At 45.1% G+C, this 21,139-nt stretch overlaps 1 protein-coding gene across 2 annotated transcripts in view; it reads left to right on the top strand.

Annotated features, from left to right (window-relative positions):
* Nucleotides 1–21,139, top strand: part of LOC106582011 (interleukin-1 receptor accessory protein-like 1-B) — a 308,398-nt gene that overhangs the window by 142,173 nt on the left and 145,086 nt on the right. For both annotated transcript variants that reach the window (XM_014164644.3, XM_014164641.3), the window contains exons 3-4: nucleotides 8,628–8,913; nucleotides 12,749–12,935. In XM_014164644.3, coding sequence (XP_014020119.3) covers nucleotides 8,628–8,913; nucleotides 12,749–12,935 — 473 coding nt within the window. The remainder of the gene's footprint in view (nucleotides 1–8,627; nucleotides 8,914–12,748; nucleotides 12,936–21,139) is intronic.

The following is a 21,139-nucleotide window of genomic DNA, read 5'->3' as shown; positions in this document are numbered from 1 at the left end:
TTTCTATGGTAGAGTAGGTCAGGGCGTGACAGGTTTTTTTCTCTCTCTATGTTTTCTATTTCTATGTTCATGTTCTAGTTTTGTATTTCTATGTTGGTTTTGTTTGGGATGGTCTCCAATTAGAGGCAGCTGGTCCTCGTTGTCTCTAATTGGAGATCATACTTAAGTAGGGGGTTTTTTCACCTGGGTTTGTGGGAGATTTATTTTGAGTTGTGTATGTTAAACCTCTGCGTCACGGTTTGATGTTTTTTGTCATTCAGTTTATTTAAGTATTGCATAGTTTCACAGTATAAATAAAATGTGGAACGACACACTCGCTGCACTTCGGTCCGCTCATTCCTACGACAACCGTGACATTATGTGGATATATTGAAGCAACATCTCAAGACATCAGTCAGGAAGTTAAAGCTTGGTTGCAAATGGGTCTTCCAAATGGACAATGAACCCAAGCATACTCCCAAAGTTGTAGCAAAATGGCTTAAGTACAACAAAGTCAAGGTTTTGGAGTGGCCATCACAAAGCCCTGACCTCAATCCCATAGAAAATTTGTGGGCAGAACTGAAAAAGTGTGTGCGGACAAAGAGGCCTACAAATCTGACTCAGTTACACCAGCTCTGTCAGGAGGAATGGGCCAAAATTCACCCAACTTATTATTTGGAAGCTTGTGGAAGGCTACCCGAAACATTTGACCCAAGGTAAACAATTTAAAGGCAATGCTACCAAATACTAATGGAGTGTATGTAAACTTCTGACCCACTGGGAATATGATGAAAGAAATAAAAGCTGAAATAAATCATTCTCTCTACTATTATTATGACATTTCACAGGGACATTTTACTAGGATTAAATGTCAGGAATTGTGAAAAACTGAGCTCAAATGTATTTGGCTAAGGTGTATGTAATCTTCCGACTTCAACTGTAGGTAGATAGAAAGGGAAGGAGAGCTAGAGAGGGAGGGAGGGAGAGATATACAGAGAGAGGGAGAGAAGACAGATGGCGATTGGAGAATGAAGAATATGGTGAGCAGCTATGTGTTTGACCCCCCCCCCCCCCCACACAAACACACAGTTCTGCCCACACACACACACACACACACACACAGTTCTGCCCACACACACACACATACACACACACATACATACACGTATAATGGTTCTAAATAGTACCAGATAGGGGTTATTTGGCTTGTAACCAAAACGGAACCCTTTTTTGGGGCTATATAGAACTCTTTTTTGAAGGTTCTATAAATAATCATGCTCATAAGGTTCTAATATAGAATCATTACATAAACCTTTTTTATAGAACCTTTCTAAATCTGAAAGGTTCTTTGTAAATCCTTTTGAAGAACCGTACAGGGTTTTTATTCTGGCCAGCCATATTATATTCCATAGGTATTATTACTGTATTAACTTACTCAAGTTGAATCAAGTGAGATACCTCTGGAACAGCTGGGGGTCCCTGAGGAGGGAATTGAGAACCACTGACTGACACAAGGCCATCCGTGAGTCTTCCACAAGACACCGTCATGGGCCATTGTGGTATATAAAATGTAAAGGCATAACACAACACATTAGATAAACTGTAATGACACTCTCACTCACGGTTACACAAAAAGAGCTGTGCGCAAACCACGCCTAAAAAATATTAGAATGAGCCACCTCTACCTTTTGTGAACTTGAAGAGAACCATTGAAGAGCTCACATATAACCACACACGCACGTGCGCACGCACTGCAGTGTGTGTGTGTCTTCGAACATACATATGTATCACACTGTGTATCAACAACATCTGTATATGCACACAAAGAGTGTGTGTTAAGTACTGTGTGTGTGTGTGTGTGTGTGTGTGTGTGTGTGTGTGTGTGTGTGTGTGTGTGTGTGCGCAGCTGGGTCGGAATACACTCCCAGTGTGTTTAATCTCCACCCCAGGGGTACTAAGTCACTGAACCGTAGACTATGGGTTCTACCCAATTACCCCTGGTTCACACACTACCCCTAACCCCTACCTCACAGCCCTCTGACTACCCTGGGGCACTTTGCAGGATGCAGAGCTTACTTGGGTAAGAATTACAGTTAGAGTATACATTTGTTGGTGTAATTCTACCCTTACTGCATTAGAATCAAGTGCTTTTTCATAGCAGTGGTCCTCTGTTATATAACAGAAGTTATATAGCATTACGTGCAGTAAACCCATGTAGAGTAACAGCTAACACTTAATACTCTTAAAGACTGAGAGTGTACAGACAAAAGATATTCAGTTAGATATTCAGATAGTTAGCGATCCATTGAGATTGTTGACTGTTTATTCTGGCCATGATAGGATCATACCACCCACCCAACATCTGATCATTCATTCATTCATTCATTACATTACGCTTCATTACAGGAGCAGGTAGAGAACACAGGAGAGAGGACAGGGGTAAAGAGAGAGGTTGGGGGAGGGAGAAAGAGGGGGAAGGGAGAGCGAGGCAGAGAGTGGGAGGGAGGAAGGAGAGTGAGGGAAGAGAGACAGGGTAAAGGAAAGGGAAATAAGAAGTGGAGAGAGAGGGAATAGGTGTGTACTCGACATGTGTGTGCCGGCGTGCGTCTGTCAGTGCATGCTTGTGCATGTGTGAATGGTTGGGTGGTTACGTGCATGCGTGTGCGTGGTTGGGCGCGTGTGTGTGTATATACTGTGTCACCCACAGAGAGGCCTTATTGCTATGTGTGACCCCCAGGCAGATCAGGGTCCTGTCTGTCTTTGTTTGACACCACAGCTAGACAATAAATACAGAGCCCTGAGCTAGAATACATTCAACAAGAGTTATTCATAAACACACACATACACTCATGCACACTCATTAACAATGCCAGCTGGCGCCCAAATCAAATTTGATTTGTCACATGCGCCGAATACAACGGGTGTACACTTTACTGTGAAATTGTTGCTTACGAGCCCTTCCCAACGATGCAGAGTTAAAAATAAAAATAAATAAAAACATTAAAGCTTCAAGCAGTGTTGCCGAGGTTTATCTGGAGTTATTGCCTAGGATGAACTACCTCTGTACTCTTTACCAAGCTTGCCAAATCAGAACTCAAAATCAACCTGATCATGCATTCTCTGCCCTGAACACCTCCAAAACAAAGGTCATGTGGTTTGGTAAGAAGAATGCCCCTCTCCCCACCGATGTGATTACTACCTCTGAAGCAGTCACCTCATACAAGTACTTGGGAAAATGGCTAGACGGTACACTGTCCTTCTCTCAGCACATATCAAAGCTGCAGGCTAAGATTAAATCTAGATTTGTTTTCCTCTATCGTAATCCCTCCTCTTTCACCCCAGCTGCCAAACTAACCCTGATTCAGATGACCATCCTACCCATGCTAGATTACGGAAACGTAATTTATAGATCAGCAGGTAAGGGTGCTCTCGAGCGGCTAGATGTTCTTTACCATTCGGCCATCAGATTTGCCACCAATGCTCCTTATAGGACACATCACTGCACTCTATACTCCTCTGTAAACTGGTCATCTCTATACCCGTCGCAAAACCCACTGGTTGATGCTTATTTATAAAACCCTGTTAGGCCTCACTCCCCCCTATCTGAGATATCTACTGCAGCCCTCATCCTCCACATACAACACCCTTTCTGCCAGTCACATTCTGTTAAAAATCCCCAAAGTACACACATCCCTGGGTCGCTTCTCTTTTCAGTTCGCTGCAGCTAGCGACTGGAACGAGCTGCAACAAAGACTCAAACTGGACAGTTTTATCTCAATCTCTAAATTCAAAGACTCAATCATGGACACTCTTACTGACAGTTGTGGCTGCTTTATGTGATGTATTGTTGTCTCTACCTTCTTGCCCTTTGTGCTGTTGTCTGTGCCCAACAATGTTTGTACCCTGTTTTGTGCTGCTACCATGTTGTTCTGCTGCCATGTTGTGTTTCTACCATGTTGTTGTCATGTTGGGTTGCTACCATGCTGTGTTGTCATGTGTTGCTGCCGTACTGTGTTGTGGGGTCTCTCTTGTCGTGATGTGTGTTTTATCCTACATTTTTATTTTTAATCCCTGCCCCCGCAGGAGGCCTTTTGGCTTTTGGCGGACCGTCATTGCAAATAACAATTTGTTCTTAACTGACTTGTCTAGTTAAATAAAGGTTAAATAAAAAAACTAAATCATGACTGATTTATAGGCATTTATGTGTGAGACCACGCCCATGTGAATATTTATTGGTCAGTAGCAGCCATGTTGTTTGACATACTAGCCTGGGAAATAGTGAGTTGAGAGACCTTGGTCCATAGATAGCAGATATCAAGTTTTGTGCAGATCGGTCATTCGTTGCCAGAGTAGCATTTGAAGTGTTTTTCTCAAAATGCTAAAAGGTGGAAAATTCATCATTGCAGACTTTATTGGTCCTTGAGTAAAATGTGTTGCTTGTGGGGAGAGGGACCTGCATGCCGAATGTCAGGGTGAGGGGATGTGAGCTTTCAAAGTTTGCGTTTTCAATCGCTTGTTATACCACCGCCATGTGACCAACTGGTGTAGCATCGCATGTTGTGGCCCTGTCACAGGTGTCGTAAGGATCAGACCAAAACGCAGCGGGAATATGTATACTCATCTTCTTTTTAATAGGAAGAAAGAAGGAAAAACCATAACACAAATACACGTATACAAAAATAACGACGATAACAGTCTTGTCAGGTGCACAAACACTAAACAAGGAACAACTACCCACAAACCCCCATAGCACAAACCCCCCTATACATAGGACCTTCAGAGGCAACGAGGAACAGCTGCCTCCAATCGAAGGTCAATCAACAAACCCTAAACATAGAAGTAGAAAACTAGACTGAACACCCCGGAACACTCTAAACAAACACCCCTCTTACATAATAACATAGCCCAACAAACCCCGAAACACTCTAAACAAACACCCCCTGCCACGTCCTGACCAAACTACAACAACAAATAACCCCTTTACTGGTCAGGACATGACAGGCCCGTGGGCCTTTACCATCATGTGAACTTTAATGTGCCTTAATAACAAACGTGTAAGCTATCTGTAAATATTCATACATATTTAAATTACAAGCCTAGTTGGTTTAGCCACGGAAAAAGACAGGAACCTTCCCGCTAGCCATGATTGGCTGAGATAATGAGTGGGCTAGACATGCTGAGAGATGAGTTCAGATTGGTCTGCCATGTAGCATGCTTCTGTCTATAACATGAGCTCCTTAGTATGTGTAGATAATCCTTGCTACCATGGCTTTTTTGAAAGAAACAACGTTAGCCATGGAGAACTGCAAAAGTGTTGCTACTGCTCTCAACAACATTTCTGCACTGAATTTAACAGGCGGTGTCAACAAAGATCACTGGGGAAAAGTTGTGATGGACTACTTTCTGCACATGGTCAGCGTGACCCGCAGTGACTTGACACAACGGGCCAAACAAGCTGTAGCTAGCTACAAACAAAACGGAAAATACACTGGATGCCTGTTCTGATCTGTTGCATCAGCCTGAATGCTTTTAAAAAAAAAATGTTTTATCATGTAGCCACAACTGTCCCAGAGTCGGTTTGGAATAGGCTATTTCTTTATTGCACAGAACGACAAGCTGAAAAATAGAATAGGTAAAATGTTCTACTATGGGGGAAATTAGATTGACAAAGGCTAGTGATTTTGCTTTTCCTTACTCATCTTTTTGGAAAATATGACAGTCATTATAAAATCTTCAAAGTTCTCATGGAATACGGTAAGAAAGACGCATACCGTTGTATCCTCGAGCTGCATGTTCTGTTAAGATGAATAACCATAATCCAAATGTGATTTCTGTCATTCTGAGCATCGTGGTAGGACGCCCTAATCAGGTTACGCAACAAATGCATATGGCTCTCTATAAATAAAAATGCCAAATGTCAAATGACAGGCGCCACATTTTCCTGACGGAAACCCTGCTGTGCGGCTGTTTGTGGACCATAGTGATATGGATGCCAAGGAAATTGAAGCTCTTGACCCACTCCACTACAGCCTCGTCGATGGGGATGGGGGCGTGCTCTCCCGTCTTTCTCCTGTAGTCCACGATCATCACCGTGGTTGTACTGACGGTGAGGGAGCTGTTGTTCTGTCAGCAAACTCGATGAAGGTGTTGGAGTCGTGCCTGGCCACACAGTAGTGAGTGAACAGAGAGTACAGGAACTGACTAAGCACACACCCGAAAGGGGCCGGGTGCGAGAGGGCAGTGTGAAGTGCAATTGAGATTGCACTGTGGATCTGTTGGGGAAGTATGCACATTGGAGTGGGTCCAGGGTGTCTGGGATGATGTTGTAGACATGTGTCATGACCAACCTTTCAAAGCACTTTATAATTACAGATGTGAGTGCTAGAGGGTGATTGTCATTTAGACAGGTTACCTTGGAGTTCTTGGGAAAAGGGACAATGGTGGTCAGTTTGAAACATGTTGGGATTACAGACTGGGACAAGGAAAGATAGAAAATGTCCACGAACACACTTGCCAGCTGGTCTGCACATGCTTTGAGAACGCACCCTGGTATTCCGTCTGGTCCGGCGGACTTCCCGTATATTCCAGGTGGACGTGTTAGGTCATGGCACTCTGAATGTTGTACTACAGTGAAGTGGCAGATGGTACTCTATGACAGTACTAAGCCTCAGAACACTGAAGTGGTGTGTGTGTGTGTGTGTGTGTGTTGTGTGTGTGTGTGTGTGTGTGTGTGTGTGTGTGTGTGTGTGTGTGTGTGTGTGTGTGTGTGCTTGCAATATAGGATATTTTGAGATATTTTAATGTGAAATTACTGTGAAAGGATGTGGAATGAGAGGATGGTGCGGGGGTAGAAAGGTAGAGGGAGAGGGAAAGAGAGAGTTAGAGAGATAGAGAGATATTACAGTGAGAGGCAGTCGTCATTTAATAATGAAGAATTAGTCTAATGTCAAAACAGAAAAAAACTGATTATTTCTGCTACATGCATTGACTCTGTCTCTTAATAATCAAGGCAACTTTCCTTATCATAAATAATAGCCTTCAAACCAATCCAATACATCTAGTGCTCTACTGGATTATCAAAGGTGGCCAACGCGATGCCTGCAGTGGGACAAGACCTTTGTACAGGATTTGTGGAGATGATATCTGTGTAATGAGGAGGACATTACTGGCTGTTTCTAAAGCAACCCCAATGATCTCCTAGGTTCTACAAATGTCAATAATGTTTAGCAGAAACACAGAAACACATCACATTCCAAAGGGTTGTGTGTGTGTGTGTGTGTGTGTGTGTGTGTGTGTGTGTGTGTGTGTGTGTGTGTGTGTGTGTGTGTGTGTGTGTGTGTGTGTGTGTGTGTGTGTGTGTGTGTGTGTGTGTGTGCTTATCACAACCTCACACATGTGTCAACAGAAGGGAGCCTGTTCTGATAATTAAGGGTGTTAATTAGACAGAATCCCACAGTTAATATATTACTCTCTCTCTCCCATACACACACACACACACGCACACACACACACACACACACACACACACACACACACACACACACACACACACACACACACACACAAACACACACACATACAGACACACATAGACAGGCACATACAAATACACTCAGATTTGTGAGGCCTACTGCTAATTAAGAGGAATAATTGGGCAGACACCCACACAGTCATATAACACACACACATGCATACACACACACCAACACTCCTGCTCTTGTAATTAAGGGCATTAATTACAAGTGTAGTTGTCCCTGTGAGGGTTCTGTATCACTCAGACTGGCATACAGCAGGGATCCTTTACTGTAGCACTTCACACACACACTCACGCATACACACACACGCATACACACGCATACAGACACACACACACATACATATATACACACACACACACACAAAGTGCAGAAATTTGTAAACAAGTGATCGCAGGCTGATTGCTGGCCGTGGGTTAACCTCTCTGTCACCATGTCCAGAGAGGAGACACTAACCTAATGGGGTCTTGGCGGTGTTTTAAACAGTAGTGGTACTGTCTACAGCACTACGGGGTCCGGACTTCACTGATGGAGATATTTGACAGTCACAGTTGCTTCCATACACCTTTCCAGGTGTAAACATTTGTGAGAAGGATGGAAATGGAGGAGAGAAGATGAGAGAATACGAACAGAAAGTGGCACAGACGGAAATACACACACCGATTTAGCATCCACCAAGGCCACACTGATGAAATTCAGCTGAAATCTGTTTTCCCAGATGTAATATTCTCTCGCTCAGTGCACAACATTGTTGTTTTGTTTCCATGTTTACTGAGTGAGGAGGAGGGGACTAATGATGGTAGGATAGAAACATGTGTACCCCCCCCATAGCTGACAGCTGTATGGACTTGTCTACAAAGAAGAATTTAACTCTCTCTCCTCTGTCTTGAGGATAGCTAACTCAATAGAATATAACATCCTATTTCTCTTTCTCTGTCTCTCTCTCTCTGTCTCTCTGTCTCTCTCTCTCTCTCTCTGTCTCTCTCTCTCTCTCTGTCTCTCTCTCTCTCTCTCTGTCTCTCTCTCTCTCTCTCTCTCTCTCTCTCTCTCTCTCTCTCTCTCTCTCTCTCTCTCTCTCTCTCTCTCTCTCTCTCTCTCTCTCTCTCTCTGTAGTTGACCTCTGTACAGACTGGTCAGTGGACTACCTGAAGTACCGTGTGCTGCAGGGAGAGCCGGTGAGGCTGAAGTGTGCCCTGTTCTACGGCTACATCAGGGCCAACTACAGCCAGGCTCAGAGCGTGGGCCTCAGCCTCATGTGGTACCGCAGCACTGGCCTGGGCCACGGAGACTTCGAGGAGCCCATCTCCTTCAACGGCGTGCGCATGAGCAAGGAGGAGGACGCCATCTGGTTCAGACCGGCCGACCTGCAGGACGTGGGCCTCTACTCCTGCGTTCTACGGTAAGACATGAGGGACAAACTGTGTTCTACTGCTCTAGTCTACTCCTGCGTGCTACGGTCAGATAGGAGGAACAGTAGGGATACTAGAGCTACCGTAAGACACGAGGGACAAACTAGGGAAACTAGGGATTATTTATTCTTTTAGCTACATGCCCCCTTCCTCCTTTATTCCATCTGTCTACTTTTAACCGTGCGCACTCCTCTGTGATATTGATTGCTGAGTCTCTCTTTCCAACTCTTTCTCCTACCGCACTCGCTCTCTCTCACGATCTCTTCCCCCCTTCTTTCTCCGGCTGAGTCAGAATCAAAGGGGTTGTGTTTTTGTCGTTCTGTCGAGAGGGTCTGAAGTGAATGTTTCTCATAGGCAACATAATACTCTCTCCCTCCTTCTCTCCCTCCTTCTCTCTCCTTCACTCTCTCCCTCTCTAAGACTTGACCATTACTTTAAAAATAATTTCTACGGCCAGCACACTGAGAACGTCCTCTACGTGTGTGTATGTGTACGACACTAGACAAGCAGATCACATGCATTAGGAAATGTTCTCCAGTGTTAAAAGGATTCATGTATTCAGATGTTATTCATGGTGGGATTCAAGAGTTCTCCAGTAACCTAATCAGAGAAGCACTTTGGAGATTTGCCACTGAGCTGAAATCAATTCTCTTATTGTTGAAGTCTAGTCATATTTTCAACCATTCACTTGAAGTTTGACTGGTTATTATGAACTGTTTGGAAGGTGTAGATAGTCTTACGGTATCATGGTGCATTGGATGATGCTGCTACATTGAGTTGGCTATATCTAAATATAGATCAATCCTTCAGTGGAGAAAGTACAGCTTAGCATTGAAACCCTCCAGATGTTTTTCCCTGAAGGAGATATGGTGTGTGTGTGTGTGTGTGTGTGTGTGTGTGTGTGTGTGTGTGTGTGTGTGTGTGTGTGTGTGTGTGTGTGTGTGTGTGTGTGTGTGTGTGTGTGTGTGTGTGTGTTAGTCCCTTTTCTCCTTTGCTGTCTGGAACCACATTTTTCCCATCAGTGTATGTGTGAAGGTGACTTAATCTACATAACAATCTCTCTTTGTTTCTGTTTCTCTCTAACCCCCTCTCTCTATCTCTCTTCCTCTCTCTCTCCCTCTCTCTTTCTCTCTTTGTTTCTGTTTCTCTCTCTACCCCCTCTCTCTATCTCTCTTCCTCTCTCTCCCCCTCTCTCTATCTCTCTTCCTCTCTCTCTCCCCCCTCTCTTTCTCTCTTTGTTTCTGTTTCTCTCTCTCCCCCTCTCTCTATCTCTCTTCCTCTCTCTCTCCCTCTCTCTTTCTCTCTTTGTTTCTGTTTCTCTCAACCTCCTCTCTCTATCTCTCTTCCTCTCTCTCTCCCTCTCTCTTTCTCTCCTTGTTTCTGTTTCTCTCTCTACCCCCTCTCTCTATCTCTCTTCCTCTCTCTCTCCCTCTCTCTATCTCTCTTCCTCTCTCTCTCCCTCTCTCTTTCTCTCCTTGTTTCTGTTTCTCTCTCAACCCCCTCTCTCTATCTCTCTTCCTCCAACTCCCCCTTTCTCTTTCTCTCTTTGTTTCTGTTTCTCTCTCTCCCCCTCTCTCTATCTCTCTTCCTCTCTCTCCCCCCTCTCTTTCTCTCCTTGTTTCTGTTTCTCTCAACCCCCTCTCTCTATCTCTCTTCCTCCAACTCCCCCTTTCTCTTTCTCTCTTTGTTTCTGTTTCTCTCTCTCCCCCCTCTCTCTATCTCTCTTCCTCTCTCTCTCCCTCTCTCTTTCTCTCTCATTGTTTATGTTTCTCCCTCTCCCCCTCTCTCTTTCTCTCTCTCTCCATCCCCACTTAATGTAAATGTAAAGCTGTCACCTCCAGTGTTTTCTCTCCTCTAAACAATCTCCCTCCCTCCACCTCTGTAGTCCATGCACGTGTCTCCCACTGAATGAATTCACCACCTCTCAAATGAGCCTGTATCTCTCAGTGGTCTGCGTGTGTGTTTTCCTGTTGTGATTACTCTGAGAACGAACGTATGTGAGGGATACTAATGTGTGGGGAATGGAAGCTAATGCGAGTTGGAGACTAAAGCTTGCTGTGTTGGAGTGAAACGGTTTTTGAAAGTTTAGACGAATTGTCGACCCCTGACTGTCCATCAATCAAACACCACATAAAATGTCCCACAATCCCGCAGTGATCCCCTAGTTTCAATATTTAACAAGTAGAGAGCTCCCTCATTTGTTCCCCTGGGACTCCATCCATCTGATTGGCTCAGATGTCCCCTCCGCTACGAGGTCATCTCTGATAATCTCCCTCATCATGTCAACATTTACACCTCCAAAGCTCTTAGGCGGTGTACGTGTGTGTGTGCGTGTGTGTGTGCATGTGTGTGTGTGTGTGTGCGTGTGTGTGTGTACGTGTACGTGTGTGAATATGCATTTGTGCACATATGCGCTTGTGTTTAGGCAAAATAAAAACACAACATTTTAAATAACACGGTCATTGCATTATCTAACATCTGGTTACGGTTTCCAGTCCAATCCTACTTTACCCTATTCTCAGTTAGCTCCATCCCACAGTAAGAGAGCCTCCCAGCCAGCCTGTTGGCTATGTCTCTAGTAGCCTGGTGCAGTGTCTGACAGCCTCAGCTGTGTGTTTTATGGTCTGAAGGTCAGGGGGGCTTCTATGGGAGAGGGGATTCTCTTATTACTTCCATAACTTGACTATATAATATGAAAGCCTGTCATGTAGCCTGAAAGGAAGCATCTGGCCAGCAGTAAAGTTAATGTAATGAAATGAAGCCCCATATGCTACACAGGTCACACAAGGCAGAGAGATGGGGGTGGTGGTGTTGGGAATGGCAACAAGTGCTCAGCATATGTGGGAACTCCTTCAAGACTGTTGGAAAAGCATTCCAGGTGAAGCTGGTTGAGAGAATGCCAAGAGTGTGCAAAGCTGTCATCAAGTCAAAGGTTGGCTACTTTGAAGAATCTCAAATATAAAATACATTTTTATTTGTTTACACTTTTTTGATTACTACATGATTCCATATGTGTTCATTCATAGTTTTGATGTCTTCACTATTATTCTACAATGTATAAAATAGTAAAAATAAAGAAAAACCCTGGAATGAGTAGGTGTGTCCGAACTTTTGACTGGTACCGTATATCTGAAGAGATGACGTCACTTTGTGATGCAAACTTAGCCATCCGCTACAGACAATGAGCCCATGTTTCAGTCATGCCACTGGCTTCCTGAAATGACTCATATTGAAGGAAAGTAGATGAGAAAATGAAGCCATTTGACTGTATTTAGACCCAGCCTTCAGCATTTCAATGCCACAGGCTTGCTCCTGTGCTGTCAGAGGGCTATTACATCACTATGATGACTAAGCAGGTTCTTCCACTCCTTCCATCCCCTGTCTCTGTGTGTGTGTGTGTGTGTGTGTGTGTGTGTGTGTGTGTGTGTGTGTGTGTGTGTGTGTGTGTGTGTGTGTGTGTGTGTGTGTGTGTGTGTGTGTGTGTGTGTGTGTGTGTGTGTGTGTGTGTGTGTGTGTGTGTGTGTGTGTGTGGTGTCTGTTTTGTCATTAGTATTCCCAGGGCAGGCTGCACGGCCCTCCATTAATTCAATAGTGGTCGTGAGCCTGAGTCATTGGTTCAGTAAGCTGATGAACACGTCGTTAGCACTGTCTCCGACAATGTGTGTGTTGCATGTTTTGCCTGTGTTTGTGTGCGTGTGGGAGGAATGAGGACAGGGGAAGAGGGAGTAAAACATACAGTCAGAGAGAGAAAAAAGAAAGCTAATGTAAATCGGGAATAACAAGAGTTGTTTTGACTATGAATTTTCTGGTGCTGGTGTGTTCCAGGAATTCAACCTACTGTATGAAGGTGTCCATGTCTCTCCACGTGGCTGAGAACGACACAGACCTCTGCTACAACTCTGACATGAGACATATGGAGAAGGCCGAACTCAGCAAGAGCAAAGACATCACCTGTCCAGACATAGAGGACTACATAGAACCTGGGAAAGACCCCCATATCACCTGGTTTAAGGTGAGAGACGTGTGTGTGTGTGTGTGTGTGTGTGTGTGTGTGTGTGTGTGTGTGTGTGTGTGTGTGTGCGTGCGTGCGTGCGTGCGTGCGTGCGTGCGTGCGTGCGTGCGTGTCTGATCTAACTTGGTGAAGATGGTGCCTCATTGCTTTGTTTTCAGATCACTTCCCAGTTGTTTCTATGGAATGTAAAAGCTGTGTCCGTGGGAGCCTGAGACTGGGTCAGATTATGCTTGTGGGATTTGTTAATAATAGGAGAATTACACAACACCTGTCTGCAGTGCACCAGTATCGGTGTAGAGGTCATCTTAGGAGAAACTCATAGTACATGAATACAGAGACAGAGTAACAGAGGGCTTTCACAAAGATGGGATTCATTATTCACACACTGATGAGGAGAGAACCTTTTTATAGTATAGTTCACTTTGCCCTACAGAAAAGTAGGAGAACAGAAGAGAGAGAGAGAGAGAGAGAGAGAGAGAGAGAGAGAGAGAGAGAGAGTTGCTGTTGGCCCGTTGACAATTTTGATTGTCATTTTTTTTTTCATATTGTAAATATCCAAAATAAGCTTTGGCAATATGTACATTGTTACGTCATGCCAATAAAGCACATTTAATTGAGAGAGAGAGAGAGAGACGTGCAGCATCCAGACCAACCTGGGACACTGTAAGAACAGATGTGCCAGAGTTTCAGACTCAGCACAGAATGGACACCCCTCCCCAACAGTAGGATCCAGGTGTACCAGATGCATGTTGGTGGCTATGGCTCCATGTATTATCCTCCATTGGAGGTCAGCTGTCCTCTTTTCAATAGGCAGTTTCGGGGTATGGAGGGAAAGCAGCATCCCCACGTCCTCCTCTAATGCCCCCTGCCACAGCACTAACATTCAGCACAGGGAACACATCTAGACCCTCCATCCTCCTCTAATGCCCCCTGCCGCAGCACTAACATTCAGCACAGGGAACACATCATCCAGACCCTCCATCCACTGATCAGAATTGGAAGTGTCAGTCACATACTGCCGATGAAGTCCTGGCAAGGAATTACAGACCTCAGCGACGACCTTCCTCAGCAGGCGAGATGATCGGATCCCCGCTCTTTCTCCCAGCTCCTCCAACGATCTGCTCCTGCACTGCATCAGATGACCCAGCTTGGTACATCCCACACCTAACAGGCATGAACATAGGCTGGCTGAACCCACAGCACGGGACTGGATGGCAGTGTTGTATAAAAGAGGCTCTTCAAAAGCCACATCCCTGGTGGGGTGCCGGTCTTACGGGACTTGACAAGAACTCTCCAAGCCTGCTTAACAGACTCATAAAATGGAGTCAAGCCCAAACAACCCACTCTCCTCATCAATGTATAGGATGTGTCGACCCAGCTAGAACGGTCACAGTACAACCATTTCTGGGCTGCTTGAAGCCGGAAAGCCATGATCCTGGAAGAAATGTCCACCGGGCCTTGCCCACCCTCGTCCAGACCAAAAGAAATTGACAAGGGTCCTCTGAAGATCTTGTATCAGGCCCCCCAGTGGCTGTAAAATAATTTGTCTGTGCCACTGGGTAGAGGCAGCTAGATTATTGGCTACCAGTACCCTTCCTCTATAAGACAGCTGAGGTAGCATCCGTTTCCACCTTGACAATCTGGCACACACTTTCTCCACTACACCCTCGCAGTTCTTTTTCTGAAAGACATCGGAGCCCCCAAAGTCTTCATCCCATCTCTGCCCCACTGAATCCCCCCTGGTAACCGTGGAGCGGACCCCGTCTGAAGCTGACCTGCCCACACCGATTCGCTCTTTTCCCAATTGACTCTAGCTGAGGAGGCCCCCTCATACACCTTTAAAGTGTTTGAGAGAACCTTAACATCCTCATCCCCTGTAATAAAACTGTCACGTCATCTGCATACGCAGACAGTGCTATCGTGGGACCCTTCATTACACCTGGCACAGAGAAACCCGTAAGCCTCGCTCTTAGAAAACAAAGCATTGGTTCAATTGCCAGATAATATTACTGCCCTGAAATTGGGCATCCCTACCTGATACCCCTTTGGACGGGGATGGGGCAGCTCAAACCACCCCCCACCGTCACCATATATGAGGCCCCAGTATACAGTAAACTCATCCAAGACAAAAAAACATCCCCAAACCCAAACAGTCAAAGGCCTTCTCCTGATCCAAAGAAGTTCACAAATGTCTAAAACATCTCTTATTAGAAACAAGTGATCAACTATAGAGAGGTCAGGTAAAGAGTAAGACTGGTCCTTGTGGACCAACAGCCCCAGATACTCTTTCAACCTGTCTGAGAGACATTTAGATACAATTTTATATTCTGCGCACAGCAATGCAACAGGTCGGCAATTTTTTAGAAGAGCCAAATCCCCCTTTTTTGGCAACAATGAAAGCACAGCACATTGACAGGAAACAGGAAGAGAACCCTCATGAAAGGATTCACACACCACTTCAGAAAAATCCCCCCAACAGATCCCCAAAAGTGCTTCTAGAACTCAGATGGTAAACCATCGATGCCAGGCGCCTGATGAGAGCTGCATAACTGCTGTGGACAGCTCCTGCAGAGTAATGTCAGAGTCCAAAGCAACTCTCTGCTCAGGGCCCAATTGAGGAAGTCCATGTAACAGCTGTTCAGTACACAGAGAATCACAATCCTCCGCCTTATAGAGGGCAGAGTAGAAATCCACGACATGTTGGCGCATTTTACTGTCATCCGTGGTCACCTTCCCATCAGGGAGACGAAGGCAGACCATCTGTTTGCGTTGCAATGTTGACTGTCCTAGGTAAAAAAAAAGTACCAGGAGCATCCATATCCTTGAGGGTAGCAAAGCGAGACCTAATCAAGGCACCCTTCACTCTTTCATGTAGAAACGACCTCAGTTCATGTCTCTTGTCCTGTAAGTTCATGACTAGTCCGGGGTCATTCTGAGTGAGCAACTTCAATTCAATAGATTTGATGTCCTGTTCAAGGGCCCTGATAGTCTCTTTAACTTCAATAAGAGACAGAGCAGTATACTGTTGACAAAACAATCGTATTTGGGCCTTCCCAACCTCCCACCATTGTCTTAAGGACTCAAAATTCCCTTTTGTAAACCTCAATTTTTCCCAAAACAACAAAAACATTTCATAAAACATGACATAATGTAACAATTTAACATTAAAATATCAATAAGGTGATAACTTTCGTGGACAGGACAAGTGGATATCAACAGACACATTATGGTGACCAGAAAAACCCACAGGAGTAATATCACATGTTCAACTCTACTAGAGTAGTGCTCAGATACAGTGAGGGAAAAAAGTATTTGATCTCCTGCTGATTTTGTACGTTTTCCCACTGACAAAGAAATGATCAGTCTATAATTTTAATGGTAGGTTTATTTGAACAGTGAGAGACAGAATAACAACAAAAAAATCCAGAAAAACGCATGTCAAAAATGTTATAAATTGATTTGCATTTTAATGAGGGAAATAAGTATTTGACCCCCTCTCAATCAGAAAGATTTCTGGCTCCCAGCTGTCTTTTATACAGGTAACGAACTGAGATTAGGAGCGCACACTTAAAGGGAGTGCTCCTAATCTCAGTTTGTTACCTGTATAAAAGCCACCTGTCCACAGAAGCAATCAATCAATCAGATTCCAAACTCTCCACCATGGCCAAGACCAAAGAGCTCTCCAAGGATGTCAGGGACAAGATTGTAGACCTACACAAGGCTGGAATGGGCTACAAGACCATCGCCAAGCAGCTTGGTGAGAAGGTGACAACAGTTGGTGTGATAATTCGCAAATGAAAGAATCAAAAGAACTGTCAATCTCCCTCGGCCTGGGGCTGCATGCAAGATCTCACCTCGTGGAGTTGCAATGATCATGAGAAAGTGAGGAATCAGCCCAGAACTACACGGGAGGAATCAGCCCAGAACTACACGGGAGGATCTTGTCAATGATCTCAAGGCAGCTGGGACCATAGTCACCAAGAAAACAATTGGTAACACAACGCCGTGAAGGACTGAAATCCTGCAGCGCCCGCAAGGTCCAACTGCTCAAGAAAGCACATATACATGCCCGTCTGAAGTTTGCCAATGAACATCTGAATGATTCAGAGGACAACTGGGTGAAAGTGTTTTGGTCAGATGAGACCAAAATGGAGCTCTTTGGCATCAACTCAACTCACCGTGTTTGGAGGAGGAGGAATGCTGCCTATGACCCCAGGAACACCATCCCCACCTTTAAACATGGAGGTGGAAACATTATGCTTTGGGGATGTTTTTCTGCTAAGGGGACAGGACAACTTCACCGCATCAAAGGGACAATGGATAGGGCCATGTACCGTCAAATCTTGGGTGAGAACCTCCTTCCCTCAGCCAGGGCATTGAAAATGGGTCGTGGATGGGTATTCCAGCATGACAATGACCCAAAACACACGGCCAAGGCAACAAAGGAGTGGCTCAAGAAAAAGCACATTAAGGTCCTGGTGTGGCCTAGCCAGTCTCCAGACCTTAATCCCATAGAAAATCTATGGAGGGGGCTGAAGGTTCGAGTTGCCAAACGTCAGCCTCGAAACCTTAATGACTTGGAGAAGATCTGCAAAGAGGAGTGGGACAAAATCCCTCCTGAGATGTGTGCAAACCTGGTGGCCAACTACAAGAAACGTCTGACCTCTGTGATTGCCAACAAGGGTTTTGCCACCAAGTACTAAGTCATGTTTTGCAGAGGGGTCAAATACTTATTTCCCTCATTAAAATGCAAATCAATTTATAACATTTTTGACATGCGTTTTTCTGGATTTTTTTGTTGTTATTCTGTCTCTCACTGTTCAAATAAACCTACCATTAAAATTATAGACTGATCATTTCTTTGTCAGTGGGCAAACGTACAAAATCAGCAGGGGATCAAATTATTTTTTCCCTCACTGTACAACCTGTCTAACCTTCCAACCCTACTACAGTAGTGATCAGATACATACATTCTGTCTGACCTTGCTGCACTGACATGACCTTCATTAACTTTTAACCATGTGTACAGCCTAAATGTTGCATTCCTTACGCTCCAAACATCAGAAAGCTCAAACTCAGCTAATAGACCAGACAAGACAAGTGGCTGACCGCAGATGAGGTTCTTCAGCAGTGTGATCAATAGTAAAATCTACTGTACAGTTCCAGTCCCCCCCGAAAACCATACACCCCTCTTGGTCACACTGTCTTAAGGTTTCCTTTATTTGATCAAATACAGCAATATGCTCTGTACCCTTATTAGGAGCATAAACATTGAAAAAAACAAATAAAAAACCCATAACATCTGCCTTGACTAATATAACCCGTCCCTTGACAATCTCTGTTGTAGATACCACAGTCACCCCTAAGCCTGAGAAAACAAGATTGCCACCCCAGCACTGAAATTAGTACCATGACTGAGTATCTGCTGTCCCTCCCACCACATACCCCAGTCAACCTCATTAGCCTCATCACTATGTGTCTCCTGTAGAAAAACTCCATGAAGCCTTTTCTGTTTTATTACTTCTAATAACCAAGCCCTCTTATTCCTGTCCCTTCCCCCATTAATATTGAGAGAACCTACTCTTAGTACCTCCATATAGAAAAGAGAAAGGAAAAGCAGAAGAAACCACAGAGAAACCAGACAAAGAGAAAAAAACACCCTATGAGGCATGGTCATCATCATTGTTTTAATTTTCTCTTAACCTGACCACGTTCCCACTTCCTTTTGCTGCCGTAACAGCAGTAACACATTTCCTCAAGCAAAAACGCTTCTTCTCACTCAACTGGTCTAACCCCACCGTCTTCTGTAACATCACAGCTGACCTCACAAACTTATCAACATAGAAAAAATCGGCCAATTTGACAGATTTCCCAAAAGTCTGATCCAGGAACCCATTTACCTCCTCTAGATTGTAAATTGAGTCGTCACCAGCTGCTATCATATCAAGAGAGATATCCATATCCTTCTCCTGATCCTCCTCAACTGAGGCCACATACCCCTGACTCCCCTCACCCACATCCCTCTCAACACTCCCCACTTGCACCCCATCACTCATACTGGGCATCTCCTCCACTACCTGGGAGACTAGCCCCACCTGAACCCCCTCCTGTACCCCATTACTCGTAGTGGGCATCTCCTCCACTACCTGGGAGACTAGCCCCACCTGAACCCCCTCCTGTACCCCATTACTCGTAGTGGACATCTCCTCCACTACCTGGGAGACTAGCCCCACCTGAACCCCCTCCTGTACCCCATTACTCGTAGTGGACATCTCCTCCACTACCTGGGTGACTAGGTCCACATGAACCCCCTCCTGTACCCCATCACTCATACTGGGCATCTCCTCACCAGTCTGGGGAAATGGCTCCTCAGATCCGTCCTTACCTCCTACAACAATATTTTTCTGCTGCATAACAGACGCTATGTTCCCCTCTGGTACAAGTTGAAACTCTGTACCCTCAACACGGACAACTTGTTGCTCAGAAACAGGTGCTTGTGGCTGCTCTACCACTGTCGGCCCACCTCGCCCTACATCAGTGGGCCCAGGCATTACGAGGCCCACCTCTCCCTACATCAGTGGGTCCAGGTGTTACGAGGACCACCTGCGCCCCTCCCTCCGCCTTCTCCCTTTTCGGGCAAGCATGTCGCTTATGGCCAACATCCCCACACTCAAAACACCGTTGACTGCCCGTACTAGCACAAGCCATATACAGTCTGTTGTCATACTTGACTTTAAACGACAACTCTAAAGTCTGCCCAGGTGAGCCCAAAAACATAAACACCTGTCACCGAAACGACATAACCTGTTTCAGAGCCGGGTGTTTGAAACGACATAACCTGTTTCAGAGCCGGGTGTTTGGAATGACATAACCTGTTTCAGAGCCTGGTGTTTGGAATGACATAACCTGTTTCAGAGCCTGGTGTTTGAAACGACATAACCTGTTTCAACGCCGGGTGTTTGAAATAACATAACCTGTTTCAGAGCCTGGTGTTTGAAACGACATAACCTGTTTCAGAGCCGGGTGTTTGAAACGACATAACCTGTTTCAGAGCCTGGTGTTTGAAACGACATAACCTGTTTCAACGCCGGGTGTTTGCAACCCAACGGGACAGTCTTAATTGAACTTGCAAACTTCTCAAAGCGCAATAACTCGCGCTCCAATAGCTCATTGGGAATAAACGGCGGTACGTTCGAAATCGTTACCCTTGTTGACGGAGAAAAAAGCGGCGTAACTTGAATAAACATTCCTTTAAGAAGTACGCCGTGCTCAAGCATACGATCAACAAGATGCTCTTCTTTAAGAAAAACCACCACCGCTTTATTCATCCGTGACGCATAAGCAACATTCTCATATCCTACCGTCTCTCCTACGGCGACCAGAAACTCCTCCACAGTGACAGTAGCTTCAGTAACACACCTAAAGCCGTGCCGAAGTGACAGGGACGGAGTCCCCATGTGGGTCGCCATGCCCGCCAAAGCCAGGGCAATTTCGACAACAAAAACAATATACTTAATTCTACCACAACAAATAAATCAGATAAATAATCAGCTTAATCATGTATAGAAAAAGGAAAACCACCAAGAAAAGTAAAACAAGACGGAAAAAACAGGCGATGTAACTTCAGACACTCGCTCATACAATTCCCAGCATGCACCACACACTCCCAGCATGCAGAGAGAGAGAGAGAGAGAGAGAGAGAAAAAAAGTGTGTGTGTGTCCTCTAAATGCTCCTAGCCTAAGATATCTATTATCTGACTCTCGAGTTACCTTTCTCACCTGAGTTCTCCCCTGTTGAGGTCACGCATGGCCTGCGGATCACAGCGCACATCCCAGGGAGCGGCCCAGGCCAAACTAATCAAAGGCAGATCAGTGGTAGATTAGCCAGTCGGACTCGACCTCCAGGTTTTCCCAGAATTCAATTAAGGCTTGGATAATGACTGGGAGCGCTGGAACCTGGAGTTATTTGGATTGCTCTGCAGCCGAGCTGATTGAATTCCGAGGGTTGCCGCGAGCTACGGTGGAATAGAATCCTCTGAGCCAGAGTTGTCCCTGCCAGAGAGGGAGGAGAGTACCCGGAGTGTGGAGCCTATGTACACTCTGCCTATGCACACACACACACACACACACAAACCACACATACATACGCACACACATATACATGCCACACACACACACACAAACACATTATTTTGCCAGTGGAG

Source organism: Salmo salar, chromosome 21, assembly GCF_965601325.2.
Source record: "Salmo salar chromosome 21, fSalSal1, whole genome shotgun sequence".
NCBI classification, from domain to species: domain Eukaryota; kingdom Metazoa; phylum Chordata; class Actinopteri; order Salmoniformes; family Salmonidae; genus Salmo; species Salmo salar.
This window is presented reverse-complemented; position numbering and strand designations above follow the sequence as displayed.